The sequence below is a fragment of the Argentina silus genome (genome assembly GCF_951799395.1).
Source record: "Argentina silus genome assembly, chromosome: 10".
Classification (NCBI taxonomy): domain Eukaryota; kingdom Metazoa; phylum Chordata; class Actinopteri; order Argentiniformes; family Argentinidae; genus Argentina; species Argentina silus.
This window is the reverse complement of record NC_139664.1, coordinates 2,516,591-2,533,473: the sequence shown is the minus strand read 5'-3', so window position 1 is coordinate 2,533,473 and position 16,883 is coordinate 2,516,591. Positions and strand designations below refer to the sequence as shown.

The following is a 16,883-nucleotide window of genomic DNA, read 5'->3' as shown; positions in this document are numbered from 1 at the left end:
AACAAATTCTATATCATTACTCCTGCACTGATCTTTCTCTGGTCTTGTGTGTCACCACATCAAAATGCACTCGTTTTATTGTTTTTGAGTAGTGCTCCTAATACTGTAGATTAAAACTTACCCTTGTAGCAAATAAACTAATTGGAAAATGTCAGGTTTCTCAATGTTTTATGCTTACAGAAAGTATTTTATCCCCATATGTGAGTCATTTGTCTCCACACAGGCATCTGTTTATCATCTCTGAATCTAATCAATGATGCTGGTTCAATATGACAGTTTTCTCACTAAAAGAACATACACATTTTACAAATAAAGCTTTTGAGGTGAATTCATCGAACACTGCTTATTCCCATCGGTGAAAAAAAGAAAACAAAAAAAGATAGAAATAATAAAAAATGTCTTCAACATTTCTTGATTGTGTTTGTTGGAAAGCTGAATGAAGCCGCCACTCTGCTTTAGAGCAGAGAAAACCGTGCCCTCAGATAGATCAAGAGAACAGCTGCCTTCGCCTTCTCAGTGGCATCCATTGCTGCTGGGTCTTGTATTAAAGTGAGGGAGATCCAGGGACAGTGCATGGGGCCCTGCCTCGATCTGGCACCATTCCAGCATCACTGACCTCAAAGCAGGCCAGCTAACAAAGCACCACCCGACACTCCATAGCAAATAGCCATCCCCATGGGAAGAAGACGGTGGAAAAATACCCAACAAGGAACAATGGATGACCTCACCTCCCCTCCTTCTCTTCCCGCCTGACGGCCCTCTTCCCCCCCCCCCCCCCCCCGCCTTTTTTTTTGTCATTCATTAGTCCGTTTTCTGAACAATGACGGCTTTTTTGGAAGCCGTTTCCCTGCTCGCTGACCAAATCCGTCCGATAATGAGAGATTCAGTAAGGGAGGAAACCAGGTTCCCATTCACTCAGAGGCTGGAATGGTAGTACTACAGCGTCTGGGCATGCTCCTATTCTGTGTCCTCTGTCTTCGGCTCCTTACTCAGACTTGACAACTGAGTCAGTTGTGTCACTGTGACACACAACCCTTCAGTTCCATTTATGATACAATACAGAACTTTAATCATCCCCTCTAAGCAGTTAGAAACAGCCAAAATGAACAGTTTTTAATTAGCAATACTCAATACTGTATGAACACAGCATTTGAAGTACAGAGTTGCGTTTTAAATTGAGCTAACTCAATACTTATGGGGTAAGATTTGTGAGTAGTAGTACCGGTCGTTGTAAGCCATTGGTTGGGTAGATGGACATCCTACAAGTTGATGCCCAAGGGGACAAGTGTGTTCATTTCTGTGAATAGACCCACCTCCACAACAGTCTCATGACAAACAACCGGGGGACCCACACCCTACATGAGAAGGGATGACAGAGGATATATATATACCCACATCCTGGTGCAAGAGCCTGAAAGTGCTTGGCCTTCCCCAGTGTCCAGCTGTGACCAGTGGCTCTGTTTCAGCTGGGCCACTGTCAAGAAAACCCTGGGGGGAGGGTTGGTGTGTTGGTGTGTGTGTGTGTGTGTGTGTGTGTGTGTGTGTCTTTGTTTGTGCCACAGGAGGGATGTAAAACTGAAGTCTATTGGAGGGTTGATGTGTGTGTGTGTGTGTGTGTGTGTGTCACAGGAGGGACGTAAAACTGTCCCAGCTCTATAGGGAGTGTGTTTGCTCTCCTCCGACAGCCATCTGCCACCCATTATCCATTCTCTATTGATTTACTACACATGTCAGTGATGTGATGGAGGAGGTGGAACTGCCAGCAAGGAAAAAATGGCTTGTTCAGTTTTTCACAATTTACAACGAGATCACCTCTAGTAAGGGATGGGCTAGGAGAAATAGAATCCTCACATGGTGCCTTTCTGGACATATTTTGTACAAATTTGAGTGATCACTATCACACCATATGTGTGTTAACAAACACACTCTTACACACAAATGCTTGCAATCACATGGTCAAAGGATAAGTGCTTCTCGCTAAGGACAGACAGCTGGGAAAGCACCGGCAACTGGTGCTCTGTGGCCAAGGGACGCATCGGTGAGGATTTCGCACCAGATACCACATCAGCTGCTTTAATAAAGAATGTGTGAATCAGTCTCACATGTAGGGTTTCCTATTATGGCAGGATCAGATCATGTCTGGCAGTCAACTGCACGGTCACAGAAATAATCACAAGTGCCCCGCCGGTGACCTTGATTAAAATAGAGTATATGTTGCTCTTTGGTGTGCAATCTGGTAATGACAAAGCTGTTTGGATATGAGAAGGGATGACCCAGGATATGTCTGGACTGAACATAATGCCTTCATAAATGTCCTAAGGATAGGACCTTGGGTGTTGGTTCTTAGTGACATCAATATTAATTATAATGGATATTACATACTGTACATCCAAGTAAATGTAATATATACAGCAAGTGTTGCATATTTAGATAGGTATTTTATATAAACAACGACCCAGAAACAGGTGGATTATTTCTCTTTGCCGGGAGAGAGCCGACTAGCACCAGAGCCTCCTATAATCTAATCAAGGATGGAGCCCTCTGTGAATTCAGTTATACAAACAAATGCTGCTGCACACAGGAAAGAGCCCACGCCCTGGCCCATCCCAAGCCACACACACACACACACATCAATATTTTATCTCCATAAACCCATTTGAAGTACGATACAAAGGTTTTACTTGACAACTGAAACCAAGCAAAAACATTTCGCATGGTTTCATTCAATAAGGACACAGGGTGGTAAAAGGGCATCAACTGACAGAGGTTCACTGGAAGGGGATGAATTGCATGGTTTTACCACACAGTAATGGGTAACTCAGACCACTCAGTCTACAGCAATAGACAAGATTTCTGAACATTCTACCATTATTATGCTGTTGTTGTTATTATTATTATTATTATTGTTGTTATTATTATTATAACTCTTTGTAAACAATGGCTGAAAGACAGTCTACTGCCATAGCCTGGGTGGTCTGAGTAACCAGTTATTATTAGTTGGCCATTGTCACTTGAGAGAAGTGTGTGGGTCTGTCTGAGACATGAGCTCAACGGCTGACACTGTGGTCATACCAGCTGACCCACCCAGCTGACACTGTGGTCATACCAGCTGACTCACCCAGCTGACACTGTGGTCAATCCAGCTAACACTGTGGTCATACCAGCTGACTCACCCAGCTAACACTGTGGTCAATCCAGCTAACACTGTGGTCAAACCAGCTGACACTGTGGTCATACCAGCTGAACCACCCAGCTGCCGATTCGATGACTCGACCCGCTCACCACAAAATTCCATTTTATTAATCCACCCCCTCCTCTCCCTCCTCTCCCTCCTCTCTCTCTCTCTCTCTCTCTCTCTGCCTCCTCTGCCTCTCTCTCTCTCTCTCTCTCTCTCTCCCTCCTCTCCCTCCTCTCTCTCTCTCTCTCTCCCTCCTCTCCCTCCTCTCTCTCTCTCTCTCTGCCTCCTCTGCCTCTCTCTCTCTCTCTCTCTCTCCCTCCTCTCCCTCCTCTCTCTCTCTCTCTCTGTATGGGTATTCTGGTCCCCTCTGCCTTCAGACAATTACATTTCTGAGACAGAACCTTGGTGGTGTTAAACTCACGTAAGATGAGAGCATGACAAAAACATTTTTAAACATTCAATATTGTCTCGCAGAGCAGGGTGCGGAGATGAAGTGGAGAATGTTTATGACTTTACCTTGTAACAAAAACATTTTTTTCATGGTCAAAATTATTTGTCAAAACATTTCCATTTAAGGAGATCCTATCCTGACTTCTTCTGGATTAAACGTTTAGGTGCCATAAAATGTTTAAGTAATCTCCTACTGTCTTGTGTGACAGTGCAGCCAAAACCAGTACCAACGCTTTGGGTGACACCTTATGGTCAAAACTCATCACTGCATTTCAGATCTTTGCATCTTAGTAGTCATCTTTAAATCACTTATTAATCTCAGTTATCTACAATCAGTAAATCAATCAAATTTGATCGTGAACTAAATACTATGCTGTAAAATACATCAAATACACCAACAAAATAAAATTCTTGAAATTCAGAAAGATAATAAATCACAAAAATCCAAACCTCTTTGTAGGTCAACTTGTCTATTTAATATATAAAATACGGTAAAACATACGCAAAAAGGGGAGGGTAAGAAGGGACAGATGGATACTTTGGTACAATAACAAACACTTTTTTTGTAAAAGCAGTATAGAATTTGTAATAACATATCAGTGCATACTTTATTTATGAAAATATACACAAATTGTATATCATTCTCCAAAAACAACAAAAAAATATTTTTTACAACAAAAAGCAGACTAGCCGAACACAATATATTAGCTATAATTTATTTTAAACTTTTTTCTTCAATTTCTATTTTATTTCTGTGTGATGTATATTCTTATTGATATTACATTTCATATTTATTTCCTATAACATGATTCATTCTTTGCTTGTTTTACGCCCATGCATTGACATCTTTGTGTCTGGTCAGAAATAAATTAAATGTGTCTTGTCCCAACTTTACTGTGTGTAGACAAATTTTTGTACATTTGACTAAAAATTGCAGCATTGAACTGGTCGTTATATTCAACTTCTTCATCTCCTCTGTCGGTCACCTCACATGTACTAATATTACTACAGTTGTTTCTTTTTATGTCATAAATCGTGCAATATTAGTAACACCCTTTGAAGAAAAAACAAAACAAAAAATGAAAACAAAACAAAAATATATTTATATAGTATTTATATATAGTAAAATAAAATCAAATTCAAATAAAACAAGATGCCTAACCTACACAAAACCGCAGAAAATAAAATTGCCTTTTCTATATCATCATTACAATTACCATCGTTGATGGTCACGATAGTGATGATGATAACAATAAGTAATAATAATAGCAATTATCGTAGAACAATCATAATAAAAACAGACAATAGAACTGTCACCAGCACAAATTAACACTGGAAAGTGAGTGAGAATCTCTAAACATCATCATACATGGGGAATATGGGGGCACGGGTTTAACTATTCTCATGACGATTGTCTTTCCTTTTTGATTACAGCGTCCCCTAGTGTTCCTCCAAGATACATATCAGGGCTTTGTACAACACCTCGCTTGACTTCTCAGCTAATGCTAACAAACCACATCTCCCTAGAGTCTGCTTGCACAAAAATCACCATTTTGTTTCGAGGTCCGAAACGTCGCTTCATGGCTTACAGCCCTATTCAAGACCTTAGCTACCACTATATAAAAAAAAAACATCAGGGGTCAATGTTTTGTTCAAAGCTCAGGACACAACAGTCTTAGTCTAAAAGGTGTGCGAATCGCACATGGGTGAATGATCTCTTTATCTCTCTCTGCTAAACCGAATAGTCTGGCTGCACAATCCCTATGGCAACAACTACGACGATAAAACTATAAAGAGCCAATGAGAGGTTGTTTGGACCTACCCATTCTGGACGGAGGACAGAGTGCAGATACATTGTGTGTGTGTGTGTGTGTGTGTGTGTGTGTGGCGTGATGGGGCTATGCTGTCCAAGGGAGGCTGATGGAGGTAGAAAATCGGAGGACAAGGCTCATTGTAATGTATGGAATGGAGTTAGGAATGGTATCATTTGGTTTGATACCATTCCTCATTCCATTCCATGCATTACAATGAGCCTTGTCCTCTGATTTTCTACCTCCATCAGCCTCCACTGATGCTGGCAGCCAATGGGGATGGAAATGGTCTTTAGTAACGGACGGGAGTGGCCTTCACCTTCCCAGCAGGGTGGTAGATGACAGAAGTGCTGTAGTCATGTTGAGAATGTTAGACAGGGCAGGGCAGGGCGGTTGCTATGCCTAGGCTTGATGGATGAGTGTTTTGGGGGGTGAGGCTTAAGAAGAATGGAGAGTCGGCTACACCCAGCTTCCAGGTGTGTTGTCCCACTTTTGTGTGAGGATGAAAATAATGATTGTATCAAATGCTGTGGTCATGATAGTTAATTGTGAGTGCTTTCAGTACCGTATCGTGAAGGACCTATTTCTGATAATCCCATATCCCCAATTCACACTATTCAAATATTATAGAATATTACAAATTCTGAACATGTCAGGAAATCCCTCATCCTTTACTCACAAAATACACAAATGCACTATAACCATTATGTAAATATTCCTTCAATTATATAAAACACTTTGGAGAATATCCTACTAGTGACGTGTAAATAAGTATATTAAACTGTAGTGCACATGGCTTGAGTTTCTACAAAGTTTCCACTAAATTATTCAACTTCACGTGGAAGGGGGACTCTCCAGGAACAGAGATTGGACAGGGGATACTTGGCTGGTTTGTTTGTTTGGATGAGCGTGTTGGGGAGTCAGTGGGGGCGAAGGGGGCAACCAGACATAATAACTGTCCCCTTCTGAATGACAACTGGCATTTAAAAAAGGCGGGGGGGTGGGGAGGGGGGGGGTGTGGGGGGGTTAAAGTGCGCTCCGTCCGAGTCCTAACCACTTGTCACTCAAACAGTCCGCTGCTACCGTCCTTCCCTTTCTGCCCATCGCTTGGCTTCGCAACATATTACACTTATATACGCACACACACACACACACGCGCACACACGCACACACACGCACACACACGCACACACACACACAAATAGAAAGACAGATCCACTGAGAATCAACACATTAGCTTTAGGGATATCCTGCCGAATATATGTGAACATATATTTCTATTTACAATCCCTGTCGTCTACCATATTCTCTGCGTCGGACGCCGTTCTCACCGCTACCGCTGCTGTCTGAAGCTGCTTAAATATACTGTTTATATATGCTCTATATGTTCGCCCTCAGAAAACCTCGTCCCCGCCATACAAAAGCCATACAGGAATACAGAGAACAAATTGCTTATATACATGGCTCCTCTCTTTCTCTCCCCTCTGACATGGTTTCACTCTGATCTTTCCGAAACACAGGCATTGTCTAACAAAAATACTTCTTACGTGTCTGTGTGTGTGTGTGTGAATGTCTGGTTCTATGTGTGTGTGTACTTACGGATGGAGTTTTACTTGAGCATTACCGAAGTTGAGAGGGTAGAAACAAAAGACCCTTACACGAAAGATGATTTGAAATAAATATCAGAGAAACGCACGCGCGCACACGAGCGCACACGAGCACACACGAGCACACACACACACACACACACACACACACACACACACACACACACACACACACACACACACACAGCATCTGAAGTTGACATGATGGTTCTGTGGGGTATATCTGTAGCATGTGTTGTGGAGCTGTTGCAGCCCTTCCCTGATAAAACAGTCTTTTACCTCAGTAAGGTAGGATGACATTTTACAGCTATTATGGTTCTGATTCCATATCTGGCAAACAAATAAATAAATTCAGGGAATATACACTTCATAAGAGTACCCCTCGCCATAATAAATAGGATACCCAAGTCAGGTTGACATGGTTACGTTTGTGTTTTTGAATTCAAATCTAATTTTTAAAGTGAAATCTATAAAGATGGCTGATGGACAACAGTCAGACAGAGAATGTAATATTCCAAGAGAAAAAAAAAAAAAAACAGTTCAAAAAAGAACAAACACCGCCTTGTTTCATATTCTTACAAAAACACCAAAAGCTGGATAAGGTAATACAACACAGCCAGCAGTGGGTAGATACAAAGAAGTGGATTGGTTTTGGTTGTCGTGTTTCTCAACAGAGCAGTGCAGCTGGACGATAAGAGGGAGACCTTCTGTGGGTGGCAGACGAGTGGGGGTGACAGACAGCATATCAGGTGTGTGTATCGTGTTGTTTGTTGTACGTGGAGGGTGAAGAGAGGACTCCTTTGTCCATCAGTTTTTTAAGCTGCTCTCTCTCACTCTCTCTCTCTCTCCCTCTCCGAACACTATGAAAAAGAGGGCAGAGCGTGCTTGAAGGAGGAAATGACCCATTCGCTCCCAATTCTAATCTCGTCTCATCCTACACACTATATGGACATGTAATCCCTGGTTCAGTGGCTCGGCCCCTTGGGGCTGTTGGTGTGTGTGTGTGTGTGTGTGTGTGTGTGTGTGTGTGTGTGTGTGTGTGTGTGTGTGTAATAAATGTGTACGCACATTTTCGTATGAATGCGCAAGAGTGTCTACGCTTACACACTTGAAAGAAAGAGTTTGTGTGTAAGAACATGCCTGTGTGTGTTTGTGTGTCTGGTGCACGACGGTGAGGTGGAGTGAGGTCAGCCATTACTGTACGGACGGTAAATAGGTGGTTGGTGGGGAGAGGGGGGAGGGTGGTGAGGGAGAGGGAGGGGGGCATGTACACAAGCACGTCTCCATCCTCCACCTCTCTCTCTCTCTCTCTCTCTCTACACACTTATGTGACCCAGGTGTCCAGTCTCATTCTCTTGACGTTGGCCCCTTCCTGCTCCTGTTGCTCCGCGGAGGATGGCCTCAGGAGCCCCATGGCTGCAGACGCGGCGGCCCCTCCACCCTGGTGGTGGAAGTCCGGGGGGCCCCGGCCCTGCTGGGCCCCGTCGTCCCGGTCGCTGCCCTCGTAGGAACTGCCGTTGCTGCTCAGGCTGTCGACGGGCGAGCGCCCCTGGTTGGCCGGCTCCAGGCGGAGGGCCCCGGGGTAGGCGGCACCCGAGATGGTCACCAGGCCCTGCCCCTGCCCCTGCCCGCCCCCACCACCGCCACCACCACCACCGCCGCCGCCGCCTCCCCCGGTCGTGGAGCAAGGGGTGCTCCGGTCGCGGTTGGGTGAGACGGGTTCAGACTTGATGCTGATGTTGGGGTTGGTGTTGACGGTCAGTGTGGCGCCCTGAGGTATGTGACTGACTGGCCTGGAAGGAGAAAGGGATGGAGAGACAGAGAGAAGGAGAGAGAGAGGGAAAGAGAGAGAGAGAGAGAGAGAGAGGGAGAGAGAGACATCTAGTGGTTACACAGGATAACTGCAACACTCACTGTGAACCCTCGACATCCCCATAAACATCACTACAACGACAGGACTGGACACCCTGTTCAACAGCACACAGTGTGTACAGTAAGCCATGATGAAACATAGTCAACATCTGTAAAGGACGGGGCAAAGGGAGAATATGGCAAACCTGACAGAAGCGACAGGGGAACATACAGTGGGGGGAAAACATCCAGAGCCTTGCAGATAGAAATTCAGCGTGATAGAACTGACTCACTTGTTTGGTCCGTTGGGAGTAGTAGCCGAGTCCATTCTATACAGCCTATTTCTATCTGCAATGTTCCAAGGATTTCACCCTACGGTTGTTCACACACCGCTCGTCCTGCTCTGGACAGCTAGTGTCTTAGCTACTGACAGGTAAACGTTGGAATACCAAAACAAGCTGGGCCAGCCATTAGGCTAAAAAAATAAAATAATTTTGTGGACCTTTACAGTGGGACTGGATGCTGAACACTGTCGTTATGTAGCAATAATCCACTGTAGCAGAACAGCCACTCGGAGGCCAAACGTTGGAGCAATGGGCTAGTGAAGGGGACCAGGGTTAGACACACGGACGACAAGTACAGACACATATGAGAGGCCACACGAAAGCGCATCGTCCACAAGCCATGCAGCCGCGAGTCTCTACCCAACCGCAACCCTTTCAGTCCCATCTAGCCACTGCCTTAGACGGGTTCTTCTGCCTTAGACGTGTTCTTCTACCTTAGACGTGTTCTTCTGCCTTAGACGTGTTCTTCTGCCTTAGACGTGTTCTTCTGCCTTAGACGTGTTCTTCTACCTTAGACGTGTTCTTCTACCTTAGACGTGTGGATCCGGCCCTTTCCTGCGTGTCTGCAGGCTGCAGCCTCTCGGTTGCCGCCTCAGGCCCTTTCGTACGTAGTAGAAACCTTTTCAAACTCAAGGATCTTTACCCACGGATCTTTAAAGGCATAATCTTGGAATTGTTCTGCTGCTCAATGGTCATTTCAGTTCATGTCCTAACCAAACATGATATAATCCTTTAATTCTAATGATCCTAATGAGCTTAGTACAACAGCCTTACTTATCATAACCAAAAATGTAAGGTTGTTTTTCTGAACAATGCCTTTGTAAATCAAACAATGATAGCTTTAGAATATGTTAATAACCATTACGTCAATATCATGGACTAGTGGTTGTATCCAGATCTCTGTTTATGAATTTCAGAGTGTACCCATTTCCGTAAACACCATCGCCCGACTTTATTTTTGTAACTTCCACACACGGTCCACCCAAGTTGGTGGAAATAAATTAAGGATTGCATCTTTAATACAAGGACACATCCCTCCAAACAAGTAAAAAATGTAAACGGAGCAGCTTTCTCAGGACCCTCTCTCAGCAGCGTGACATAACTGTAGGCCCCTCATCTCTACCTGTCACTGTCCCCTGCTGGACACCCTCCAGCCAGCTCTAATATAACGTCATGACCTAACCCGCTCAAATTCACTCAATTGAAAAGAAAAATGAGGGAATGAATGCGGCTCCTTCCCTCTAACACATGCTCACACACACAGAAACACACACACACACACACACACACACACACACACACACACACACACACGCCCCTTGACAGCGAGATTCTGCCCGTCTTCGTGCCACTTTATCAAGCCAGAGCCCTGCATTATGGACTTGTACAGGTAGATGGATTATGGTGCCACAGGGGTCCTGTTGCTATGGCGAATAAAAAGGGCCGAATCAGCAGGCCGGTGACAGTGATGAAGACGCGCCCGGCAGGCTAGCCCAGGGCGCTAACACAGCTAGCGCAGCCAGAAGCACACGGTTACAGTACAGTGCAGTACAGTTGCAGCATTTTCCCAAACCTGGTCCACAAGGACTACTCTGTGTGCTGGTTTTCATTTTCAACCAGTTTCTCGATGAATGGACATTAACTGAGCTATTTGATAGTGTAATTTCTAGGCTGGCTTCTTATATCTGAACAGTAGAGGCCGATTTGGAGTCTCTGTGAATCAATTGTTGGACCTGGTTTGAAAATGAAAACCACAGTATAGATGAGGGTCCTCCGGGACCAGGTGAGGGAGGCGTTGCTGAATGGTGTGGCTTGTTATACACTGAGGAGATATATACAGTACCAGCAGAGGCCCTCTTCTCTGCCAAAGAGCAAGTTTGACTGAGAGGCCATGCTGTAGAGGGAGGGGAAAAACAGGCAAGTTTGAAAACCACACAGTGGGAGAGGGAGGGGGGACACAGATCATTTCTAGCCAGTGATATACATTACAAACAACTAACTAACTTGGACTGAGATGGAAATGAAACAACAACTTGCGAGGGTTATAAAATATTGTGAGTGAAGGTATTATGGACATTCGGTCATACAGCCATTTCATATGAGACCCTCCTTTCACAAGATACATGGCTTAAGCAACCTTGCTAAATAACACATTCTAAAACAATATTCATTACAATTTCTCCTTTGGAAGAAGAAGTGTCGCTCTATGAATTTAGGATTTATGGATGAAGTATTAGTTGGGTTTCTTCCTCCCTGCAATACAGTATAATCGAGCTGGAATGGAGATGTTTACACAATGATTCCCTAGCCTGCACTCTGTGCAAACACGCCACAATTCCTTGAGGAAACTGGAGCTTTCACTGAAGCGACTCTGATGGTATGTGTGCAGCAAACCAATCAGCAGTGTGTACACAGTAAACAATTAATTAGTATGTATGTACAATGTAAAACGTGTGTTACATAGAGGAATGGGGTAAGCCCTTTCCTGTGTAAAACAGCTGCAGACAGAGAGAGAGAGACCGAGAGAGAGAGAGAGAGAGAGAGAGAGAGAGAGAGGAAAGTAAGCAGACAAGTAGAGACAGACAGACTGACAGCAAAAAAAGAGTCTGACAGAGATAGAAACTAAAAAGAGCAGCAGTATCCCACACTATAAGCACCTTGAAGTAGCAGGGTATGTATGCACAGTTTCTACCATGCAGAAAGACATTGTATATCTGTATGGACAAAGGACATTGACAAGGACACGCAGACAAACAGGAGACAGACAGCTTTCCTAAACTGGCATACGGCATTTCCTCTGAAACCACTAAACTCAGGTCCTTTCTACTGAGAGAATTAGTTGGGTGCCATGATACACAGAAACCAGACCAATGCATCCTGCAAGGCAGCGGTCTGTGGCAATTGGCACCGGGAAAGCGATCCAATAAACAAGTAAACAAGTCAAAGCACAGCGGGGATAGTGGGTAGCCCTTGACACGACATTAACATTTAGATTGGGGAGCCGAAGTCAACAGGTGCATGAGAGTCAAAACGACAGAAATCATTTCCCCCCTCACTTCCCATGGCGAGTAACCAGGGTTGACAGTAAACACGGCTATGCTGTTGTGCTTTGCAATGAAATCAGAAACAAAACCGTAGGCTGTACGTAGGCCCGTGGGTTGTATGTAATCAAACGTTACAGCGCGGGAGAAAACAAATCGTGGGAGGAACACACTCTTCAGAGCTGAATGAGGATTGGCTGCTTGTCCAAGGGTCTCACTTTTGAACAGCAGTTCCACTGATCTTTATAATATATGTATGTGTCAGATCTGGCTACTGATATTACTGGTCAGGCCATCCACGTGATAAAGAGATTAGTGGATCAGTGCAGCACCTGCTCTGAGCTGATGACTGTGATGTGGCATAGTGTGTTCTATGAAAGATGCTTTCCAGAGGCTACATATTAGCACTAGTCAAAACTAGCCAAACGGAGGTCCACGAGCGCGTGTGACAGTTTATAATAAGATAACTGCCGCAGTGAAACCTGTGTTTTTAACATAATAGCACAGATTTCAATCCACCTTTTTTTTTTTTTTGGGATAGCTAACACCTTAAAGTCACAGCCTGAGGCATGATTAACACCTGCTCCCAAAAGCAAAAATGGTCCATACGGCACATTTATGCTTTCTATACAAAGACAAAACTGTTACTAACCGTACAGTTATTATAGGATTATAGCATTGTGACTGCCTATGGCCCCTGGTCTGAGCACTGATTACTTTATCTTATGATGACTGATGGATAGACGATTCACTTACTTAAACAAATGTATTTGTTGTAAGTCGCTTTGGATAAAGGCGTCTGCTAAATGTCATAAATGTAATAACAAATGTAAATTATAGGCTTACTAATTTCAATCATCATGGTTATCAGCAACCCAGACAGAAAGAGCTTTTGGAGATGATGGGGGACATGCCTGTCTTCCCAAAACTTCCTGCATTTTGACTATAAAGACACGAGACCGACGTGCATGGAGACTGACAAATATGCCTCGATTTCAGACATTTGGACAAGTTTTGTGTGGAACTCGATTGCTTGTTATGAGCCAGGAGATGACATCACTTTTGATAAGCAATTGTTTCCAACAAAAGCTTGGTGCCGCTTCATGCAGTACTGACAAGCTATGTACCACACCAATTATGTCCATCAATATGTTATATCCAATATGTAAGCTCTTTAAAATACAAAATGTGGTATTCTTAAGTCTGACTAAACACAACCAGTCAAGCCTTATGTTTTGCATGGTACTGATCTAATTCAACAATTACACAGTTACACTAACAACAACAAATCTCTAGGTTCTGGGTACTTTGGTAAGTAATGAGGGCCCAGGGCTTCTAGCACTGAATCTCTCTCTTGGTTTCTATTACAAAAAGAAACTATTTTCTTAAATTGACCTCGATCCACTGATTCCTCTAGCTACAATAGTCCTTCAGAGAGAAGTAATTTGTTATCATACAGGCCATTAACATGTATTAATTCTGCCTTCAAAAAACAAGTCATATTGCAACAACTTGTATGGGTCCTGTGCTATAGAATGGGTTTGCCAAAAGCACTATACAAACTGAATCAAAATGTGGTCCACATGTTATGTGTTTCAATGCTGCTTTTAGTTTTATATTTTAAATGACTTTTATGCATATGCACTGTCTGTGTGCATGAGGGAGTGGTTTGTGAGAAAATATGTGACCACATAACTGTGTGTGTGTGTGTATGTGTGTGTGTGTGTGTGTGTCCTGAGAGACTGAGACACACACACACACACACACACAGCAGGAGGTTTCTGTCATATTCTTGCATATTTCCCTCTTTGTTCACACAAAGACAGCCTCAGATTCATGCCGTAAAAGAACCTTTGACACAAAATCCTCACAACAACACTTGTGTGTGAACTCTATTATAATCCATCTGAACAGAAAACCCTATTGAATTAGACTAGAAAACCTTGACAATCAAGGGCCACCATAACATCAAAGACGATCACTGCACAATATGTAAAGACAGAGATGCTGGACAAAATGTTTTTCAATTTGCAGTTCCATTAAATCTAATGTTAATACATAAACCTTCTCTTTCTTTCTGTTTTGTTGTGGACACAGAATGGAACCAACAAGAGAGTGCCACAAACAACATCATTTGACAGACATAAGCATGATAACCACACAACGCTAGATGCTAATTAATTCACCTCAGGTTAGCAGCAAAATTGGAGATGCAGTTAGCCATCTCCCCGTTCTGTTTCTCTGCGCCCCACATGCTGTGGACAAGAGGGGGGAGAACAAACAGGCAGTTACATATACAGCTCCCCCGCAGATAGCCTAGCTATAGTCTATAGCTTAGCAGATAGCAGATAGCCTAGCTATAACTATAGCCTAGCAGATAGCAGATAGCCAAGATATAGCTATAGCCTAGCACTCCGCAATCACAGAAACCTGCATTTAACCCGCTAACAAACGCTAGCAAGGCGAGCATCACGGCTAACGAGCATCTAGCTAGCATTAACCTACAGCAGGTGGGCAGAGCACACCTCAACCTAACTATGGGGGGCTAAATTAGCGCTCTGGGATCCCCGTGGGGAGACGCTGAGGGAGAAGGAGTTATTTAGGTCAGCCTCTCAGACGGATAACACACAGGCAGTGGAGGGCGATAGGCTGCTGTAGTTTGGGCCTGAGAGGCGCTTCAAATAATGATGTGTGTTTATTGAGGCTAACATGATACATTGCCTGAGAGGAAACATGTTCCGTGTTCAAACAGCATGCAAATGGTGCACTGCTTAAACCTTTTGAGGATGCAAGTGTGTGTGGATGAGGCTATTACGACAGGTAGGTCTGGGAGACTGTTTGTATAGAGTGGATGAGGTGTTGGCTACCAATTGATGGCAGCTTGGGGCAGGTTTCGATTCAACTCTCTTTCAACTCAGTCAATAGGCACTTTGTGAATTGCTATCGAGATATCGACACCAACCCTGGTTCGGGGATGTGAAGCTATACTCAACTGGGCTACATTCAGTTGTGATCAGAGTAAGTGAACTTACACCAAGTTACTGAGTGACGCCAAGCTGAGCTGTTGTGACTGTTGTTGTTGGTGTTGTTGCTGTTGTTGTTGCTGCTGCTGTTGCTGGGATATTGTTGGCTGCTGTTGCCAGGTCATGTTGCCAGGCAGCAGCCCTGACGGCGTGAAGTTCTGGAGCGCTGTGAGATCTGCACTCGTCAGCTGGTACTCTGAGATGGAGGAGGGATGAGAGGGATGAGAGAGAGAGAGAGAAACAAGAAGGTGAATGTTTCATATTATATACATTGGCACCGATATTAAAATGCCAAATGCATATTTAACAAGCCATATCATATGGTGTTATATGCAACACACACTGACCGAAGTGATAATGTACAGCAGTTATTCTATAGGATCAAAATGCATCCCCACCCCCCTTGCTCCCAGGGGCATCGCTGAAGAAGTAGACTGACAGAAGTTACCCTCTTTCTTTTTTAGTTTTTTTCTTTTATTCATGTCTAGTATGCTACCTTAGCCTTTAGACAGACATGGCACCCATCAGACATTCAGTACAGTGTGTGTACCCATAAATATGCCAGCCCATAATATGCCAGCCTTGCCCGTGGGCACTCCTGTCCTCTTTGACTCACCAGTGTTGTAGGCTGTCTGCATGGCTGAGAAGGGCGCTAGGAGACTGGGCGTTGCCACGGAAACCACGGGCGTGGAGAGCGTCTGGGCATTCTGGCCGCCTAACCGCTGGGCATTCTGGGAAGACGGGGAGACAGGAAGGAAGTTGGAGGCCAGACCAGAAGACGATTTCTTTGTTCTTTTTTTACAGAGAAACTCAAGTTTCTCTGAAATTCACGGGTAAAATCCTCCTTATGTTATCTAGATCTGTGCCCGGTCTGATGTGAAATACTTGCCCCTACCGACAACCACTTCTCATTGATCTCAAATGATTGGATGGATGTACTGTACCATATGGTTTAATCATCACCTAGCCTTCCGGGAGACTGGGTGGAGTTTCCACTATATTTGCTTGCAGAGTCACTACCTATCTTCCGCCGTAGATTGAAGACCCGTCTCTTCAGGCTACATCTTAACTGTCCCTCCTAAAGACCCGTCTCTTCAGGCTACATCTTAACTGTCCCTCCTAAAGACCGCTTCATCCCCACTACTTTCTCTCCTGTAAATACATTTCAAAAAAATATAATAATAATAATAAAAAAAAAAAAACTTCCTTTCTTCTAGCATTGTGACTGCCAATGGCCCCTGGTCCTAGCATAAATACATTTTTCTTATGATGACTGATGGATAAATGATTCACTTACTTAGACAAATGTATTTGTTGTAAGTCGCTTTAGATAAAGGCATCTGCTAAATGCCATAAATGTAAAATGTAATGTAAATAGCCATCCAATCCTATCAGATCTATGAGTAGAGGGAGGGGGGAGGGGGGAGGGGGGAGGGGGTTCATCTCAGACTGGGCACTCGGTCTTGTTTTGTTTTAGTGGGAGAATGGGGGCCAGTTTAAGTGAGTATAACATCAATCATGTCCTTTCTCCTTATAAGGGCGGGAGGCAGCGCGTTCATTGCACATTACTTCATCTGT

At 44.0% G+C, this 16,883-nt stretch overlaps 1 protein-coding gene across 5 annotated transcripts in view; it reads right to left on the bottom strand.

Annotated features, from left to right (window-relative positions):
* Window positions 1-4,081: 4,081 nt before the first annotated feature.
* mef2d (myocyte enhancer factor 2d) overlaps window positions 4,082-16,883 on the bottom strand; it is a 57,707-nt gene continuing 44,905 nt past the window's right edge. For 2 of the 5 annotated variants that reach the window (XM_083678884.1, XM_083678885.1), the window contains 5 exons: window positions 15,922-16,036; window positions 15,315-15,501; window positions 14,469-14,537; window positions 11,085-11,135; window positions 4,082-8,839 (listed from right to left, as the gene is read on the bottom strand). In XM_083678884.1, the coding sequence (XP_083535010.1) occupies window positions 8,371-8,839; window positions 11,085-11,135; window positions 14,469-14,537; window positions 15,315-15,501; window positions 15,922-16,036 (891 nt within the window). In that variant the 3' untranslated portion in view covers window positions 4,082-8,370. The remainder of the gene's footprint in view (window positions 8,840-11,084; window positions 11,136-14,468; window positions 14,538-15,314; window positions 15,502-15,921; window positions 16,037-16,883) is intronic. The other 3 variants (XM_083678887.1, XM_083678888.1, XM_083678886.1) reach the window with 2 other exon arrangements.